The following is a 17819-nucleotide window of genomic DNA, read 5'->3' on the forward strand; positions in this document are numbered from 1 at the left end:
TCATAGCATGTTGGCTATCGGTGCGACAAGGGATTAACCTCTTGGGACTACGACAAATATCAAACGGCTTGTGGATATTAATTATTCAAATCCTGTTCCTGTTATAGTCGACCTCAAGCTGTATGCATATTAAATCTGTTATATTAAATTAGTTGTTTGCCAAAGAGTTATTATTGTAAACAACAACCATTTAAACAGTCATGGATCCTCTGCACAAATAAATGCACCATATTTTGAGCACACTCATTGTGAACATCACTCTCAGTTTCTGAGTTTAATAAACATAAAGCCTCTCAGGTTTATTGGTGCAGTGCCGGGGAATCTGGCCGACATTGAAACACCCTTCAAACACAGCTGAAGCCAAATCTTCTCTTTGATGAATTGTTCTCTCATCAGGTGGTTTATTACTGAAGTGTTTACTGAAGTATCATTATCATTATTACTATTATTATTATTGTTGTTATTGTTGTTGTTGTTGTTGTAGTGAAATTTCCCCCACCCTGAACCACTAGATATTTGACTTTATTATAATGCTTGTATTTTGTTTTATTATATTAGTTATTCCTCTTCGTGTTTGGTTTTAAATGATGTTATCCTGGTTCTCTAACCAGCAGATTTGAGTCTTTCTAATTTAAACACACCAAATAAAAGATTCATAAATAGATGAAAACATACCCTGGAACCACAAGTGGATAATTGTTCATAATCATATGAATTATAATGTAAATGTGAACTATATAAGGTATGTGACATTTCCTTCTGAGGCTGTTAAATGAGAATTAAAGAGGCAGGATGTAGTTACACCTGAACCTCCACTGAGAGGCGCCTCAGGTACATCTTCGTTAGTTTTCAACAAAAATAAAGGATAATAAAATGAGATATTACTGATTATAATCCCTTAAAAATAAACCATTATTTTCCCCCTCAACTTTAATTGAGTGAAGCATTGATAGGTTGAAACAAAGAAGAAAAAACACTGTAACTATAATTCTCAAAGATTGTCATTTATTGAAGTTAAAACAAACACATAAATAAACGTACACAGTAAATATATGCACACATGAACAGTAGAAATATGTATAGATATATAGAATATCCATCAAAAGGTCTAAATGTATTATACTTTAATTATTATGGTCCTTCATTTCGAGGAATTACGTAATGACAGGACTCCGCTCTCTGATTGGCTTAGCAACCTGTCACTCTGCTTAGCGGCATCCAATCAGAGCGTGCGTGTTTCAGGCACTCACAAACTGGTAGACGCCATGTGGTGGAAACATTTTTTGGAAAATGTGAAAAATGTCAGCAAAAATGTAAAAATAGAGAGAAAAGTTAATTTTAAAAATAAATATTAAAATCCGACAAAGAAATATAAAAAAAATACAATTACAATATGAATTAAAAATATAAAATGGAAAAATAAAAGCAAATATAAAACATATATATTGTGACTATTATTTAAGACCAAAAGACCATTCCAAAATATGTTCTATTTTGGGGTAGATATTTCTGGTCCATACTCCAATACAGTAGGAGGCGGTAATGCGCCTTTGACTCTGGATGCGATCCGCCATAACACCGAAAAAAGAAGAGGATGTGTCTCCGGGGTCCAGCAGCAGAGCTCCGGGAGTAAACAGTCCGGTAGTAAACACTAGATCACCGTGGCTCTTTTCGGGGAAACAGACCGCAGCTGGGAGCCATGAGCCGCCCGTCCTCAGAGGGGGGAGGCGGTAAACCGGGCGCAGTGAAGCACGGAGGATCTGGAGGCGCTGCTGCGGCTTCTGCCGCTGCAGCGGTAGCCGCCGCCGCTGCAGCGGCTGCCGGCGTGAGCTCCTTGCCCGGGCCGGGGTCTGCCGCCCCTTCCCTCACCTTGGGGGGCCTCCAGTCCCCGGAGCTCACCGCGCTGTTCGAGTGCCCGGTGTGCTTCGACTACGTGCTGCCGCCCATCCTGCAGTGCCAGGCGGGTCACCTGGTGTGTAACGCGTGCCGCCAGAAGCTGAGCTGCTGCCCGACCTGCCGCGGCCCGCTCAGCCCCAGCATCCGGAACCTGGCCATGGAGAAGGTGGCGTCCACTCTGCCTTTCCCCTGCAAGGTGAGCGAAAACGGGGGGAAACACAAGCGCTGGAGGCACACACTCACACACTCTCAACTTCCTCATTCTGCGACACAGGTTCGTGTGTGTGCGTACTGTGACGTCAGGGGACTCCATACAGAACCAAAACAAACCTTCAGTTGCAGTCTGTCTAAAGTATTATTTTATTTTTTTAACGGGTAGTTTTAGTATAAGTGTTTCTTAGCATAGTTATCAGTTTTATTATTCTAAATTATTATTTATTATTCATTTATTTATTATGACTTATTTTATTTTGATTTGTGGACATGTTTTAAACCACTGCTGGATTTTTCTCAGCAAGTGAATGCTGGTATTTGTAATATGTGTTTATTTACATGGAATTATTATTAGCTTATAATTATTTATCTGGAATGTTCACTATGCAATCAAATTAAAGATGTATACAGACTGTTCCTCTGAAAAGTTAGCCCGCCGTAAGGCTCGATTTCTCATAGAGTTAACAGTTTTTTTTCTTGGACATGTTCCAGTATAGTTGACCATTACACCACTCCCACGGCTGGTACACAGACCTGCCCTCCAATGTCATCGTGGAGCTCATTAACACAGCACATTGATAAATGCATCCATAAGCAGTCATTTAAAGATCCTAACGATGCACAGTGTGTGTGAGAGAGCCGGATCAGTCAGATAAACGGCTCTGATTGTGTTACACATTAAAGTTGAAGTGAGCGTCTGAGGCTGAAAGATGAGCAGCGAGAGGAACGAGAGCGAGAACACACACAGAAACATTTAAGGCTTGATTGGTTGATTTAAAGACTGCTCTGTGACACTGAGTTCCTGCACCAAGACTCCCACAAAAGCACCGCTTCAAACCAACAGGAAGATTGTTTTCTGGCATCACTTTAACATTCAACGGGGGAAATCTGCATTTTGGTTTGAGGGCGCCGACAGTAAGAAGAGGCGAGACCGTAGCCTTTATACGCCAGGGACCAAACGAATAAGACCTGTGTGTGTGGAGGAATATTAACACGAGATAAAGAGCTGATCAGTATTAGTAGTGATTATAGTGTTCAAAGTTTAATACCTCGTACTTCCCTGAAGGTTACTGAGGATGCTATAAGTTCTGCATCAATCATTTACTCACAAAATATCAATTCAATTACAGTTTCTCGAGGCCAGCGCGGCGGTGTTCAAATGTCTTATTCAGACTAAACCTAAAGATATTCAGTTTCCAAACATAGAAAATGGATCACATCAACAGTTATTGTGTGTGTGTGTGTGTGTGTGTGTGTGTGTGTGTGTGTGTGTGTGTGTGTGTGTGTGGTCATTCTCATACTGCCTGTTCTGCAGCACCTCTGTTCACCCTCTGTCTAAAACCAGAGCCCAGTCTGCTCTGATTGGTTAGCTGTCCGGCTCTGTGGAGATTGGTCAACCAGCTGAGAGATATCCCGCCCCTTAGCCTACCACGTACAATGTGTAGGAGTGCTAGCCAGTAGGAGCGTGAGTGTTCCGTAGTGATGTCATCATGATCAGGAGGTAAACAGAGGAGTCCAATGGAGGCGTTTCTGTTTCAATGATTACACATTCATATTATTTAAAAATACTCTGCGTTTGTTCTGAACAGTGTTATAAAGAAAATGAAGGTCATGAGGGAATATACACACACACACACACACACACACACACACACACACACACACACACACACACGTACATCATGTGATGTAAACACCGCAGAGGAGAACTACTGTGTGTGTGTGTGGGGGGGGGTGGTGGACAGATGCTGGGAGGAGGAGGAGCGATACTCCCCCTTTATTCTCTCTCTCTGCTTTCTTTCTCCCCGCCCCCACTCTCTGTGTGTGTGTGTGTGTGTGTGTCTCCGTGTTGCTGAATGTTTTCTCCACTAGACGTTCACTGACAGCAGAGTGTGTGTGTCGCCGGTTGCTAGGTCGGACAGTCGGACTAACAGCTCAGTGTGTGTGTGTGTGTGTGTGTGTGTGTGTGTGTGTGTGTGTGTGTGTGTGTCTCGGTGCCTGGTCTCGTGACCACAGAAGAAGAAAACAGTTTTTTTTCCGTTCTTCTTCTTCTGCTGCAGCAGGAGAGAGAGAGAGAGAGAGGGAGAGCGGGCTGCATTACTGCTGGTACGTGTGTGTGTGTGTGTGTGTGTGTGTGTGTGTGTGCTGATTGATTATGTATTTGTTGTTGTTGTTATTGATATTTTTAGTATCTTAAACACTTGATTTTAGAGCTTCCAGTAATAGATTCCTCGCGCGTCATTGAGATATGGAATGGTGTTTAATGTGCTCCTGCAGAAATTGAAAGTGTGTTTTGCTTCTCTCTGGTTTTATTTCACATTGAAGTGAATACATCTGGACGTCTCAACACATCCTCTTAGAGTGTTCTCTGATGATGGATAGTCCAAACAGCTGCAGGAACACTGAAGGACTTTAGTTGTGTAAAGTCAACTGTATCCTATAACCAGGGTCAGCTGTTGTCACGGTTATTGATTCTTCTCCCAATCATTCCTCCGTTAATTGATTAGAAATAATGAAAAATGTCCAAAACATATTGCAGGTTTGGTCCTGTCCGTGATGTTCCCTCTTCTGTGATGTAAAACAGAGCAGTTTGTTAAAAAGACATGAATCCTGATTTGAGACCAGATATGGTGTTATATCTTTCATATTTCAGTATAAACGTTTCCTGGTTTTTAAAGCTATATTTCTGTTTATCTATGTCATCTATCATAGCGCTGGGCAATATGTATATGCTTACATCTGGATTAGGATTTCTATCACTAAAGCGTGTTTCCTGACAAATGTAATGTATAATAAAAAGCCTTTTTTTGTTTGATAAATAGTTAATAAATGAATAATATTTTCTAATGTATTAAATAAAGGCATGCAAAATAAGCATCTTTTAAATAAATAATATTTATTATATTGTTGATTTATTTTTCATTTTTTAATTATATTTCAATAATTATATTCTTTCATATTTTGTATTTTTTGCCAATTTAATTTGTCTTATTTATTCAACTTTACACCAAATCAAATTCCTTGTTCGTCAAATATTTACGTGGCGATAAACCTGATATGTTTTTATATTGCCCAGCCTTAATTAATTAATAGCATAATTCAGAGTTAATTAAACATCATTTCTGCTTCAGATGGAACCAGAGCTAGGGTTTTGATTGACTATAATAAAAAGCCCGTATGGTTTTTCCTCCTGTCCTGGAGTGAGTCGGTGTGAACGGGATTTATCTCCACATGTGACTGGATGTGTTTTGCGGTCAGACAGCGGAGGTTTAATCTCTGATATCGGATCTCCACGTGTTCCTGCAGTCCGAACAGCTGCTGTTCATACGGAGAGCAGAGAGGGACAAAAAGACAGAGACATCCTGGAAATCTGACCCTGGATCAGGGACACAAACATGTAGCTCCGAGCAGAGACGTCGCTATATTCGATAAAACCAGTGGAATTCAACAGCTTTCTGTACCAGTTTAATCCCATCAATCCACTACAGAACACTCCTCTTCATCACCGTTAGCATAAATGACTCAAAGCTCGATTAAATCCAGATGTTTTTACAGCTTGAACACATCACGATTAACGTTAGAATTGACCTCTTGCCTTATATTATTTTTGACTGAAGGTGCACCATAAAGGAACTCGATGAAACCTGGCTAAACCGACTGACTAACAGTTAACTGCTATCTTCGCCTCGCCCTCCTGCAGATTTCCACACAGATGTACAGTGATGATGCAAAGTCTTCAGCATCCTGTAACTGCAGCAGAGTTTGGGCAGTGGAACCTTTATTATGTTCTACTCACGGAAAGAGAAACAACACATTAAAAAATAAATAAACTTCATTTATCTAGTTTCCAAGCTAATGTGTTGCTAACGATGCCGTGTTGCAGGAAAGTTATGGGATTCGTTCCGGTAAACGGTGTGTTTACTGCGTCCAAACTATTTTCATCATTAACCAATTACAGTGACTATCCGGGTTTGGCTTCAACTTGGTAACCAGGTATCTGTAGTCTGATCACAGCTTAACAGGTGCTAACAGACGCTTGTGGACTCAGAGTTTGTAAGTAATCCAGGCCTGTGTGTGTGTGTGTGTGTGTGTGTATGTGTGTGTGTGTGTGCAGTGTGTGTGATGCTGTGCCCGGCCTCCTGCCTGCCTCTCCTCAGGGAGCTGGCTCAGTGGCGCTGTCTGCTCGGTTTTCACCGTCACCACGGCGTCGCTGCGGCAGCTAGCGCTGCGGGGCTAACGGCTAACACCGGACAGCAGCAGGGGTCAGAGGTCAGGGGCGGCCGACTGGTCGGACGCAGCAAACCGCTGACGGGCAACCAGGTGAGTCCGGCAGGAAACCATGCACTGCTGCTTCAGAGGATCTGATTGGTGTTGCGCTAAAGAAAGAGTCCATCAGGCTCTCGGTGCGTTTCCATGTCGGCGTGCGCCCTCAAACCAAAATGCAGATTTTCCCCTTAAAATGTTAAAGTGCTGCCAGAAAACAATCTCTCTGTGGGTCAGAAAGGGTTTACTGAGTCCAGAGATATGAGATGGTGTCAGATGTCTGGCAGACGGCAGAGACAGCTTTCCTACTGTACGGTGCGACGGTTCAGCATCGATCTGACACACACTCTGAAACTCTCCTGATGAAAAATGAAGCACAATGGAGGAATCCTTTTACCTCTAATCCATTTACACACACACACACACACACACACACACACACACACACACACACACACACACTAAGCCTGACTGGTATTGATCGCGGTGGGTTTCAGTTTGTAGGGTCGGGTGTTTTAAAGGTCTTTGTTAAATGTGAGTGTGTTTCTCTCCTTGCAGCAGCTGGATGTTTTTCAGGAAGCTGCTGCTCGCTGTTTCCTGAAGCTGTTGAATATTTAATCAGACAAACAGTGAACCTCCTGCAAGGCAGCGAGCAGGGCACACACACACACAAACACACACACACACACACACACACACACACACCTCACAACTCATTGAGTGTGCTGTTTTTAAAAAGGTCCATATATTATTTGGGGTTTTGGACTTCCTGTGCTGTCTTTGTCATTAAGGTAATATTCATCAGGTATTTTTGTCTCTGTGAAGTAGTGATGGACATTGAATCATTTGATCTGTAAAAACTTAAATTTCTTGAACAAAAGTCTGAATAATTTGAGGAAAAAAGTTAAATTTGATTAATTGTGCAGCCCTAGTTCATGGTGGTGAGTGCAACTGGTCCGTAGTCCTTCAGGCAGCTGATGGTGTTCTTCTTCGGTACTGGGATGACTGTGGAGGTCTTCAGGCAAGATGGAACGACGGCCTGGGAGAGAGACTGGTTAAAGATCTTGGTGAAGACCCCTGCCAGCTGGTCTGCAGTCTCTCAGTACCTGTCCTGGGACACCATCGGGATCCTCTCTGTGACCTTCAGCAGCTTCTCTTAGTGTTTGAGCAGAAATCTGAAACCATAGATACATTAATAGGATCTGGATAGTTTACATTAATAACAAGTGAATTATTCATCATGATGCATAACCTGCCTACACTACCTGCAGCTGATTGTACCTGTTGTTCCCCCCCCCCAGTTTGCATCGGCCGGCTGCCTGCTCTCTCTGCACCACAGCGAGAAGCCGGAGCACGAGGAGGTGTGTGAGTTCAGGCCGTACACCTGTCCCTGTCCCGGGGCCACCTGCAAGTGGCACGGAGCGCTGGAGGCCGTGATGCCCCACCTGATGCACGCTCACAAGTCCATCACCACACTGCAGGTACACACACACACACACACACACACACACACACACACACACACACACACACACACACACACACACACACACACACACACACACACACACACCCGATGTGTCAATGAGACGACTGAACTTCATCACAACACTGATGTGTGTGTGTGTGTGTGTGTGTGTGTCCGTGTCCGCAGGGCGAGGACATTGTGTTCCTGGCGACAGACATCAACCTGCCGGGCGCCGTGGACTGGGTGATGATGCAGTCGTGCTTCAGCCACCACTTCATGCTGGTGCTGGAGAAGCAGGAGAAGTACGAGGGCCACCAGCAGTTCTTCGCCGTCGTCCTCCTCATCGGCACCCGCAAGCAGGCCGAGAACTTCGCCTACCGGCTGGAGCTCAACGGGAACCGGCGGCGGCTCACCTGGGAGGCCACGCCGCGCTCCATCCACGACGGCGTGGCGGCCGCCATCATGAACAGCGACTGCCTGGTGTTCGACACGTCCATCGCTCACCTGTTCGCCGACAACGGGAACCTGGGCATCAACGTCACCATCTCCATGTGCTGAGGTAAAAACTGTAGAGACGATTTGATCGAGACAGACCTCGGACTGTAGGGCGTTCCTCACGACGGACGCTTAGTCGGAACGCCTTCGAAGAACGCGAACGTTTTTTTCCCGTGTTCACAATATTCTCCGCAGACTGAGAGCGTCGCTCCATAAAGACTGGATGATTTCATCAGAGCTGCAGAATTATACCAGCTGAAGCTCAGTGCAGAATATCTGTTTGATGAGGGAGAGAGCTGCCAAAAATACAAATGAATACGGATTTTATAAAGTTGTAAAATGCCATTGAATGTATAAAAAACGATAGAGAATATTCCTGCAACAAAGGATTAATGGATGAAATATGATAAGTTAATATCTCAGTTTTATTTTTAGTATTTAAATGTTTTTATCTTATTTTATTTGCATTATTTTTGTCTTTTACCGTCAGTTTGGGTAAATACTCCTGGGAGAAATACTTTAAAATAGATAAATACATTTTCAGATAATAACATTTAAATGCCAAAATAAAAAAAAGAATGAAATAAAAAAAGGAGGAAATGAAAAGATAAATATTAAATGTCACTTTTTATTTGTTATTATTTTTAGTACATTTTATTTGGCATATTTACTTGACAAGTAATTTATGTTGTTGTTTATTTTGGCAGCTTTCGTCCTCCGTATTTTCCCGACCAGAGAAATCTTTTTTCTGTACCATGTCCTCCTGCTCTGTATGACCCATAAAAACTAACCCATGTGATCTGGATTTTATTCAACGTGTTTTAAACGATTTATAACGGGCCAGTTTTCAAAGTAAAAGTCCCAAAATTAGAGCTGAAGTGTGAAATATTAAAAGTGAGGCAGAATAATGTGAACACGTTCATCAGAGGGACGTTTGACTCGGTGATGAATCCTCAGATCTTCTTTATTCTCAGATGAAAACAGAGACTCTGTTTCAGCCGACAGCGCCTTAACTTTTCTACCAACCTCTTCCTCCTCCTCTTCCTCCTGAATCTAAACACTGACGGACGGACGGTTTCCTCTTTATGGGTACAAATAAAACACATTCCTGGTCTCTGTAAACCTTTTGTAGCCGCGGAGCAGAAGAGGAGCCGTCAGATGATACCTCAGAAACATCTGTAACCTCGCCGGGTTTCCTCTGAGTTTAACACGCCATAAAACACGGGTTTGAAGTCAGAGGTCTTATTCTGGAAACATGTTAACTCCACATTCAGAAGCAACACGTCTGCCCAGAGACTGTATTCAGGACCGTTTGGAGAATATGTAAAGGTCTTCGGGGGTCCAGATATAAAGGATGTTTGATTCAGTCTTATAAGAAGCGACCTGGTGCATGGATCGGTTCCTGTCGATTTGGAGAAGAGAGTGGTTCATGTATGAGCTAATTCATAGATATGTAAAATGAATGTTTCTTACTATTGTTGAAAAAAAATCTAAATAATTTGAGGAATGTGCTGAAAAGTACGTTTCAGAATCATTTGGAAAATATATGAGGAACACACATTTGAGTTTGCTCTGAAGAATAAGGAATACTTAAAAAAACTAAACGTTTCCTTAAACAGTTAATGAGGGAAATGTGATTCAGTGGGTAATAAAGGTTACACTATCAAAAAAGTGGTAATAGTTTATGAAGCTTCACTTGGGGTTAAATAATAGGAACAGATATTTGGTAATAAACATCTTCATATTCTATTTGTTGAGAAACAAAATATTCAGAAAGAAATCAAATCTGATAAAAACCGGATCATACTCAAACTGAAACTGAAGAAGCTCCACTTTGGGTTGAATAATAGAAACGTGCTTTTTCTTGTTCCTGCTGTAATCTGGAAAACTTAATCACAACTATTCAGGTGTAGCTCAGCCAATGAGGTCGCTAAGTTACTGATTACTGTCTTAATTGGATGGGAGATGTTTGCCGTTTGTGTTAAAATTGTAGACAAATAAAATGTAACTATTGCTCCGTTACATCTTAATGGATTAGTAATACTTAAATGAGAATATAAACCCAGAGGAAACACCGCTCTCTCTCTGATAATCGCCTCCACTTCACATCCCGCAGACTTTCTACCAGATGTTTTAAAATATTGTAAATGAAGTTAAGACGACATTATATTTTATAAAAACGAAGAGACTGCGACGTTTATTGTGTTTGTGTTCGATATCGATGTACAGATGTCTTTAATTTCTTTCATGTTTCTGATGTTGTTAATTCTGCTGCTGCTGGAAATCCGTTCTTATTCATGAAAATACAAACTCCAAAAATGATCATTTTTCCACATTTCTGTATTATTTGAGCAGGGGTCAGTCTAAACCAGTATCAGGGTCTCTGCTCTTACTGGGGGCGTGCGCCCTCCAACCAAAATGTTAAAGTGGAAACAATCTCTCTGTGGGTCAGAAAGGGTTTACTGAGCCCAGAGATATGGAGATGGGGTCAGATGTCCGGTCATCACTGCGTTTATCTGATTCTTTTTAATATTAAGTCAAAGCTTAAAGAAACCTGTGCACTTAAAACTAAGAACTAAAATAAAACTACGACTCCCAGAATTCACTTCACTAAGAAAACATCCAATCACAGAGCTTCAAACTCTGCTGCTGCTTTCAGGAGCTATACAATGACTTAAAGCTAAAGAAACATTCAGCATTTAAATCTGAATTTGGTAAATAATAGTCCATCAATTAACTGCAATTAAAATATAACCCTTTAGTTACATTTATTTGAGATGTTTACATTAGCTATAACTCTTCTACCTGATCAAAATAACTTGTGTAAGCTCTTTTCTGGGATAATAAATATAAAGATGAGTTTCTCTTCTGATGATGCGAGGTTATTAACATTTGATCTGTTCAGTGTTTCTGTGATGTTTCATAATAAACGGTTGCAGTTTGAGTTCTGTGTGAATCTGAGCTTTACTCAATTCTTCCACCTGTTCCGACCTTTTTCTATTAAAATTCTCATTTGACTAAAATCTCAGAATTCTGACTTGTTTTCTGAAAATCTATATAATAATAATATATTTGATATAATAATAAAACACCATGTTGATTTAAATATTAGTCATTTAAAACCTAATTAAAACAGGTGAAGACACTTTTTCTTTTATTACAAAAACTGAGAGAAAACAACATTTAACTTCAACATTGAGACTGAAGAGAGGATATTAATGTATAACTGCATGGAATCAGTCATGTTACACCATAGACTGTATATACAGTCTATGTGTTACACACAGTGAGATAACTGAATGGAACTGTGTGTGATGAACACTGCGCCCTCTAGCGGGCGACGTTAGAGCTTCAGCTGGGAACAACATGAAGAAACCCTAGGGGTACGGGAGCCTAGAGAGTCAAATGAAAACACAATTATTCTCTCCCTGTGTTCATGCTTTAATAACAGCACAACAAATCTAACGGAGGATAAATGTACAAAAATAATCTTGACCAAAATGAAAAGAACAGTTTCACCGTCAGAAGCATTTAAACAGATTAGACATTTTTCCTCTGAATTTATAGAAATATCCTGGAGAAAAAAACTAAACATGTTCACACTTTTACTATTTTTAGACAAATTTACAAAACTAATATTTGCAAAAGGAAAGATATTTTTCAAAGCTGTACTGAAGTCCTAAACCCGGGGGAAAGAACGACCAGTACTATTCTCATTTATTATTCAGATTCTCTTCCGTACTTTCCCCCATCTCGTCTTCAGTGTTTACGTCGGTCCTCTCTTCTTCTCTCGTTCTCTCTGTTGCGGTCCGTCTCTCTTCTTCTCTCCCACTCTCTCTCTCTGTCCCCCTCCCTCCTCCTGTCTCCCTCCCTCACCCTCTCCGTCTCTCTTCTTCTGTCATTTTCTCGCTCGCGACTGAACTCCCTCTTCAATTCGTGTTCTCTCTCGCCCTCCCTCCTCCTGTCTCCCCCTCTCTCTCCCTCCCTGTCCCGGTTCCTCATCCTCTCGTCCTCTCTCTCCCTGTCTCCCTCTCTTCTTCTTTCCCCCTCTCTCTCCCCCTCCCTCCTCCGGTCTGCCTCCCCTCTCCTCTCGTCCTCCCTCACCCTCTGGTTGGTCTGGTTGTATTTGTCGTAGGCGGCGTCCTCCCTCTCCTCTTTGACTCTGACGGCGGGGGGAGGAGGGGTAGAAGAAGAAGAGGAGGGGGAGGGCCTCTCCTTCTTCTTCTTCTTCTTCTCTTTCTTCTTCTTCTTCTTCTTCTCTTTCTTTTCTGGAAAGTAGAGATATGAAAATCAATCAGCATTAGAGAACCGGGGAGATGCTACCTTCAGGTTTAACTACAGAAATACAAGATCAACAGGAAGTGACCTCACTCACCTTTTTTGGTCTTCTTTACAGGGATGAGGTACTGTTCCTCTTCCTCCGAGGAGGAAGAAGAGGATGGGGGGGGAGCCTCCACTAATTTAGGGGCACAGCCTTGCTCCCGCAGACTCTTTGTGATGTCATCCATGTCCTCCGAGTCTTTGGGGGGGCGGTAGTCTTTGACGTGGTCCACGCGGATTGTGCGGCCTTTGATCTGAAACACGATCACACACACCTAATGTCAGGCGGGAGGGGGGAGCGCTTCACAGGATTGAGACTTTTTCCCAGGATTTGGACTACCGTTTTGTTATTCTGACATCTTCGCAGTTTTCACTTTTTTCAGAATTTAGATATTTTTCAGATTTAGAGTTTAGTTTCTTCATCGAAATTTGAGGCTCCTTTTAGATTCTGACTCGAAAATTGGATTTTTTTTCTCGACATATTTAGGAACTGTATTCCTTACAGTTTTTTGAATTTTTGTTTACAATATTGTGACTTATTCCAAATTTAATTAAAACATTTTCAGAATTCTTACTTTTTCAGTTTTCACATCATTTAGAATTTTTTTCCACAATACATTTTTTCTCAGAATTTCTAACTTTGTTCAGAATGTTGATATTATTTCCAGGATTTGGACTTTTTTTTAACAAAATGTTGACTTTTCTCAGAAAATTAAAAGGAAGAAACTCCCTCTGGAGGAACACAGGGATTTCAGCGTTTGCAGACCATTTACATGCACACAAACCTATAGAACTACAGGAGAGGGAGCATCCCAAAAGGAAGAACAGAGCCTCTTTAAATATCTGTTTCCTCACCTTGATGCCGTTGAAGTTGTCCACAGCGAGGATGGTGCTGCGCTGGTCCTCGAAGCAGATGAAGCAGAACCCTTTGGACTTCCCGGTCTTCTGGTCCCGCACCAGATTAATGTTCACGATCTCTCCGTACCTGAGACCGAAAGGTTAATAGTATTAATAACTAAAGAACCTTAAAGTTTAAACAACGTTTGTTTATGAACGTACTGAGAGAAGACGCATATGATGTCTCCTTCTGTCAGCTCGTATGGAAATCCTCCTGCAGGAAACAAAACAGAAGTTTGTTTTTTAAATGTTAAAAATAGAAATGTTATTATTATTATTATTATTATTATTATTATTATTATTATATAATAATAATATTCTTTTCTTTTGCATTGATTTTTTAAAACGTAGTTTTTAAAATCATTATTAATTTAAAGATTTTTTCCTTATTTATTTCCCCACACCTAATTATTTAAAGAAATGCAATAAATAAGACTGAAGGACTGGAGGATTACAGACACTACAAAAGTACTTGAATAATTAAAAAATAAATAATAATAAGGATAATAAACAGGTGCTGAATATGTACTGTATTAACAGAGAGGAAATACTTTAATAAATCAAAACATTACATATTTAAATATATGTACATTACAATAGTTTCTTAATATAAACAATTAATGCTTTAAGTATTTATTATTAATTGAGGAGAAATTCATTAAAGTTAATAAAATAAAGAGTAAAAATAGGAATCTCCCTTTCTGTCCAGTTTCTGAGGGTAAATGACATCACTCATTTTAAGGCTGGTATCTGAGTCTCCTCTGGATTTACCCACAAACACCCAGGCGCTGTCCTTGTACTCGGTGTGCCACGACACCGACTCGTTGATCCCGAGACTCGCTTCGCGGTCGTTCAGCTCGTTGATCAGCTTCACCTTCGTCAGAGGACTGAAGACAGAGAAGGGCTTTACCTCGGAGTAATATCCACAAACTAATCCTGGTTTAATATGGAGGATATATCTGCCATTTATTGCATGAAACTTAAAACAAAATAGATTTAAATCTGACTTTTGAATGCAGGTCAAATCATGGGCCAGATGTCTTAAATCAGTATGAATTAAAAAAGCAAATATTGATGATGTGCATTAAATGTACCAGAAACAAATCAATGTATGTATTTATTTAATGCTGTACTAGCTGTCCTTTGCAGCCGATACACTCCGACTAAATGCATTTCCTCTTTATAATTGAACTAGGGCAACGTGCATACATGGGTTTTAAATGGTGTGTTTAATGTGTAATGTGTGAGGGCTGTGTGCTTACTGTTAATCCCCGAAATGCACTCTAAACACAACATCACAAATTAAGGGAAACTAAGACAACAAACAAGAACAAATCCTCCTTCATCAAAACCAACCATGATGCGCTTTAACAAAAGGCACAACAAGGCACAAAACACAGATATTATTGACTGAGGAGCTGTTTTACTTAGGCCGAATTATTAAACACGCTTCTATATATTCGGTAAAGGTAAAAATGTTGATTTACTAATGTGTTTAAATACCAAAAAATAAGCAAACTCGTTCAATTGTAAGGTTTTTTAACGGGATTTGGCAATGGCAATCAACTCCATGATGAATTAATAATGCACAGTGAAAGGTTATCATCATAAACTGTAGAAAATCAAGTTGGAATAATATCCTCAAGTCGGGAAATGGAAATAAACAAAAAAACAACAAAGAAAAACAAATCCTCCTTCATCAAAACTAACCATCCTTCGCCATAACAAAAGGCACAAAAAGGCACAAAACTCAAGTATTATGGCCTAAAGAACAATTTTATCTACACCGAATTATTAATAAACATGTAGTTATTTATACACGTTAAAATGTTGTGTTAAAAGTGTTTGAACGCCAGAAAGTAGCCTACACAAGATGCTGAATTATTGGCTTTTTTAACGGGGTTTCGCACGGCAGCGAGACCGTATGTAGAGACCTATGTTATTATATTGTTATTGATATTAGTAAGTATACATCAGGGGTACAAAACACCACATTAATGCAGAAAATAAGATATAAACTCCTTTAAATGTTAAATGTAGGACTTACTTCATGTTCAATGAGAGGAATAGAAACGATGCGATGCTGGTAATTCTCTGAGACACATCCGGGTTACTTCTACCCACTGCTGCCGCCTGCTGGATGGAAGACTGAACTACAAGCTGCGTAAAAAAAAAATGATTATAATGATTATAAATAAAATAATATTTATTATAATTATAACAAATAAATCAACATAAAAAATGATAATACTAAAATATAAAAACTAAAATACAACAACAATAATGATTCCAATTGCAAAATAATAATAATGATAACACTTTAAATGATAATAATAATTCTGATAATAATACAAATGGTAATAAAAACAAAAACAGATCATAATAATATTTAAAAAACAAAACAATACATACATTATTAATAATAACAACAATAATAATAATAATAATAATAATAATAATAATAATAATAATAACAATGATAATAATAATAATAATAATAATAATAATAATAATAATAATAATAATATAATACAATTCTATCATTGCACAAGATAGTCAAAAGGTGTATGATAAATTACCTAAAAATTGAATATTAGTAGTAAAGTTGCAGAATATTTTTTATTTTGTTTATTTAACATTCAAATAATTAAAACAAATGTTATTTGACTTAAATATATAAAATAACGCAGTACTGTTCTCTTCCGGTGCAGCAGGGGGCGCTGTGGATTTCCCGCCATGATCTCTGACCTGATTAGTAAACGACAGTCTGTCAGAGCTGCTGAACAACAGACATTAAATATAACTTTAGTGATTTTAAGGCTTTATTGAACTATTTTAACTGTAGAAATCAATCATTGTTGACTTATTAACCATTTTAGGATATCATGTGAATTATGATAGTTTTATTAGGCCGTTATAGTTAACTTTAACGGTTAACCGACCACCGTTAGCTGCAGTGAATTAGCATTTATCTGCATTTATGGCTAAAAACAAACAGTTTCACAGCATTTTGTGTTGTTAAACTCATCTGTTTCACTGTGAATCTACTGAAGGTAAGTAAGCAGTAACTGGACTGAAAGCAACTCAAAGACTGTTTGATTTTATAGATATTTATCGCATGTTATTAACTGGCAATGTAATATCCCCTACCTTACTCACCTAGATCAGATAAGATTTACATTATTCATCCCAGCAGCTCAACACTTGTTGTGACTCATTTAAAGTGTCTTTATTGACTATTTATTACAGCTGTATTTGTCTATATATGTCTAAACCCTGCAGCTTATACTTCTGTATTGACACCTGAAGCGCTTTATTGCTCTATATTGCTGCTAAGTGTTTTTACACCTAAGTATCACTACTTTTACCTAATATTGTGAGTGTGCTTCTTCCACCTCTGCCTGCATGTTTAAATATAATGAAATAAAAGGCACATACATAAGTGTATATATATCTAAGCAGGACTGAGTTGTATTTGTCCAACAGAGGGAGTCATCGTTGTGTTTCTGTCCCAGCAGGATGATCTCTCAGGTCTTCATCCTGTCCTCAAAGGGAGACCACCTCATCTACAAAGACTGTATCCTCACCTCAGTTCATTAGCAATCTAAAATACTACATTTTACAAATAGATGAACTCAATATCAGTCTCTCTGTTTTACTTTCTGTTTGTTTAAAACCTCTTAACCTCAGCATCAGTCCGCGGGGAAGCAGGAAGTGATGTCATCAACGTTTTCTACGAGAAGGTGACTGCGCTGCCCGGAGACCAACCTCCTGTCGTCATGGTAAGTGTGTGTGTGTGTGTGTGTGTGTGTGTGTGTGTGTGTGTGTGTGTGTGTGTGTGTGTGTGTGTGTGTGTGTGTGTGTGTGTGTGTGTGTGTGTGTGTGTGTGTGTGTGTGTGTGTGTGTGTGTGTGTGTGGCTTTAATGAAGGATATATTGACTCCTCTTACATTTTCACCGTCACAGCATCAACTTTATTTTAAAAAGCCAGTGTTAACCTTTACTTTGAAAAAACGGTTCTACCCAAATCAGAGGCCGTAAACCACCAAACTTTATACACAACTGTAATGTACATGATACTGTTTGTACCTGTTTATGTTTTCTCTAACTCTTACTACAACACATATTTACATTTTGACCTCTGTAGATTGTAACCTATCATAATCCAGTTTAAGGGTTACACACATAGGGTTAGCTTTGGTGTGTAATCATGCATACATAAACACAGTGGAAGAGGGAGCATTGTGCAGATAGCATGACTTGCACCG

At 39.7% G+C, this 17819-nt stretch overlaps 3 protein-coding genes across 3 annotated transcripts in view; 2 read left to right on the forward strand and 1 right to left on the reverse strand.

The window, feature by feature from the left end:
* Positions 1 to 1551: 1551 nt before the first annotated feature.
* On the forward strand, positions 1552 to 11279 carry siah2l (seven in absentia homolog 2 (Drosophila)-like). The gene is made up of 3 exons (XM_063895492.1): positions 1552 to 2092; positions 7674 to 7853; positions 8027 to 11279. The coding sequence occupies exons 1-3, from the start codon at positions 1700 to 1702 to the stop codon at positions 8396 to 8398; spliced, it is 945 nt and encodes a 314-aa protein (XP_063751562.1). The 5' UTR covers positions 1552 to 1699; the 3' UTR covers positions 8399 to 11279.
* Positions 11280 to 11462: 183 nt separating this feature from the next.
* Positions 11463 to 15693, reverse strand: rbmx2 (RNA binding motif protein X-linked 2). Its single transcript, XM_063894437.1, has 6 exons — positions 15600 to 15693; positions 14324 to 14439; positions 13715 to 13766; positions 13511 to 13640; positions 12711 to 12909; positions 11463 to 12603 (listed from the first exon to the last, which is right to left on the reverse strand). The coding sequence occupies exons 1-6, from the start codon at positions 15602 to 15604 to the stop codon at positions 12095 to 12097; spliced, it is 1011 nt and encodes a 336-aa protein (XP_063750507.1). The 5' UTR covers positions 15605 to 15693; the 3' UTR covers positions 11463 to 12094.
* A 587-nt stretch (positions 15694 to 16280) lies between these two features.
* The window catches only part of ap4m1 (adaptor related protein complex 4 subunit mu 1), an 8185-nt gene continuing 6646 nt past the window's right edge, over positions 16281 to 17819 (forward strand). Inside the window, 3 exon segments of the mRNA XM_063894378.1 lie at positions 16281 to 16605; positions 17068 to 17129; positions 17249 to 17334. Of these exon segments, the coding sequence (XP_063750448.1) occupies positions 17072 to 17129; positions 17249 to 17334 (144 nt within the window). The 5' untranslated portion in view covers positions 16281 to 16605; positions 17068 to 17071.

The sequence above is a fragment of the Eleginops maclovinus genome, chromosome 11 (assembly GCF_036324505.1).
Source record: "Eleginops maclovinus isolate JMC-PN-2008 ecotype Puerto Natales chromosome 11, JC_Emac_rtc_rv5, whole genome shotgun sequence".
NCBI classification, from domain to species: Eukaryota; Metazoa; Chordata; class Actinopteri; order Perciformes; family Eleginopidae; genus Eleginops; species Eleginops maclovinus.

Excerpts from the sequence above, each read along its gene's own strand:
- siah2l (XM_063895492.1), top strand. The coding sequence starts at position 1,700 with ATGAGCCGCCCGTCCTCAGAGGGGGGAGGCGGTAAACCGGGCGCAGTG. Across the intron at positions 2,093-7,673 it reads CTCTGCCTTTCCCCTGCAAG|TTTGCATCGGCCGGCTGCCT; the intron begins GTGAGCGAAAAC and ends CCCCCCCCCCAG. Across the intron at positions 7,854-8,026 it reads AGTCCATCACCACACTGCAG|GGCGAGGACATTGTGTTCCT; the intron begins GTACACACACAC and ends CCGTGTCCGCAG.
- rbmx2 (XM_063894437.1), bottom strand. Across the intron at positions 13,641-13,714 it reads ATCATATGCGTCTTCTCTCA|GTACGGAGAGATCGTGAACA; the intron begins GTACGTTCATAA and ends TTTCGGTCTCAG. Across the intron at positions 12,910-13,510 it reads ACAACTTCAACGGCATCAAG|ATCAAAGGCCGCACAATCCG; the intron begins GTGAGGAAACAG and ends ATCGTGTTTCAG.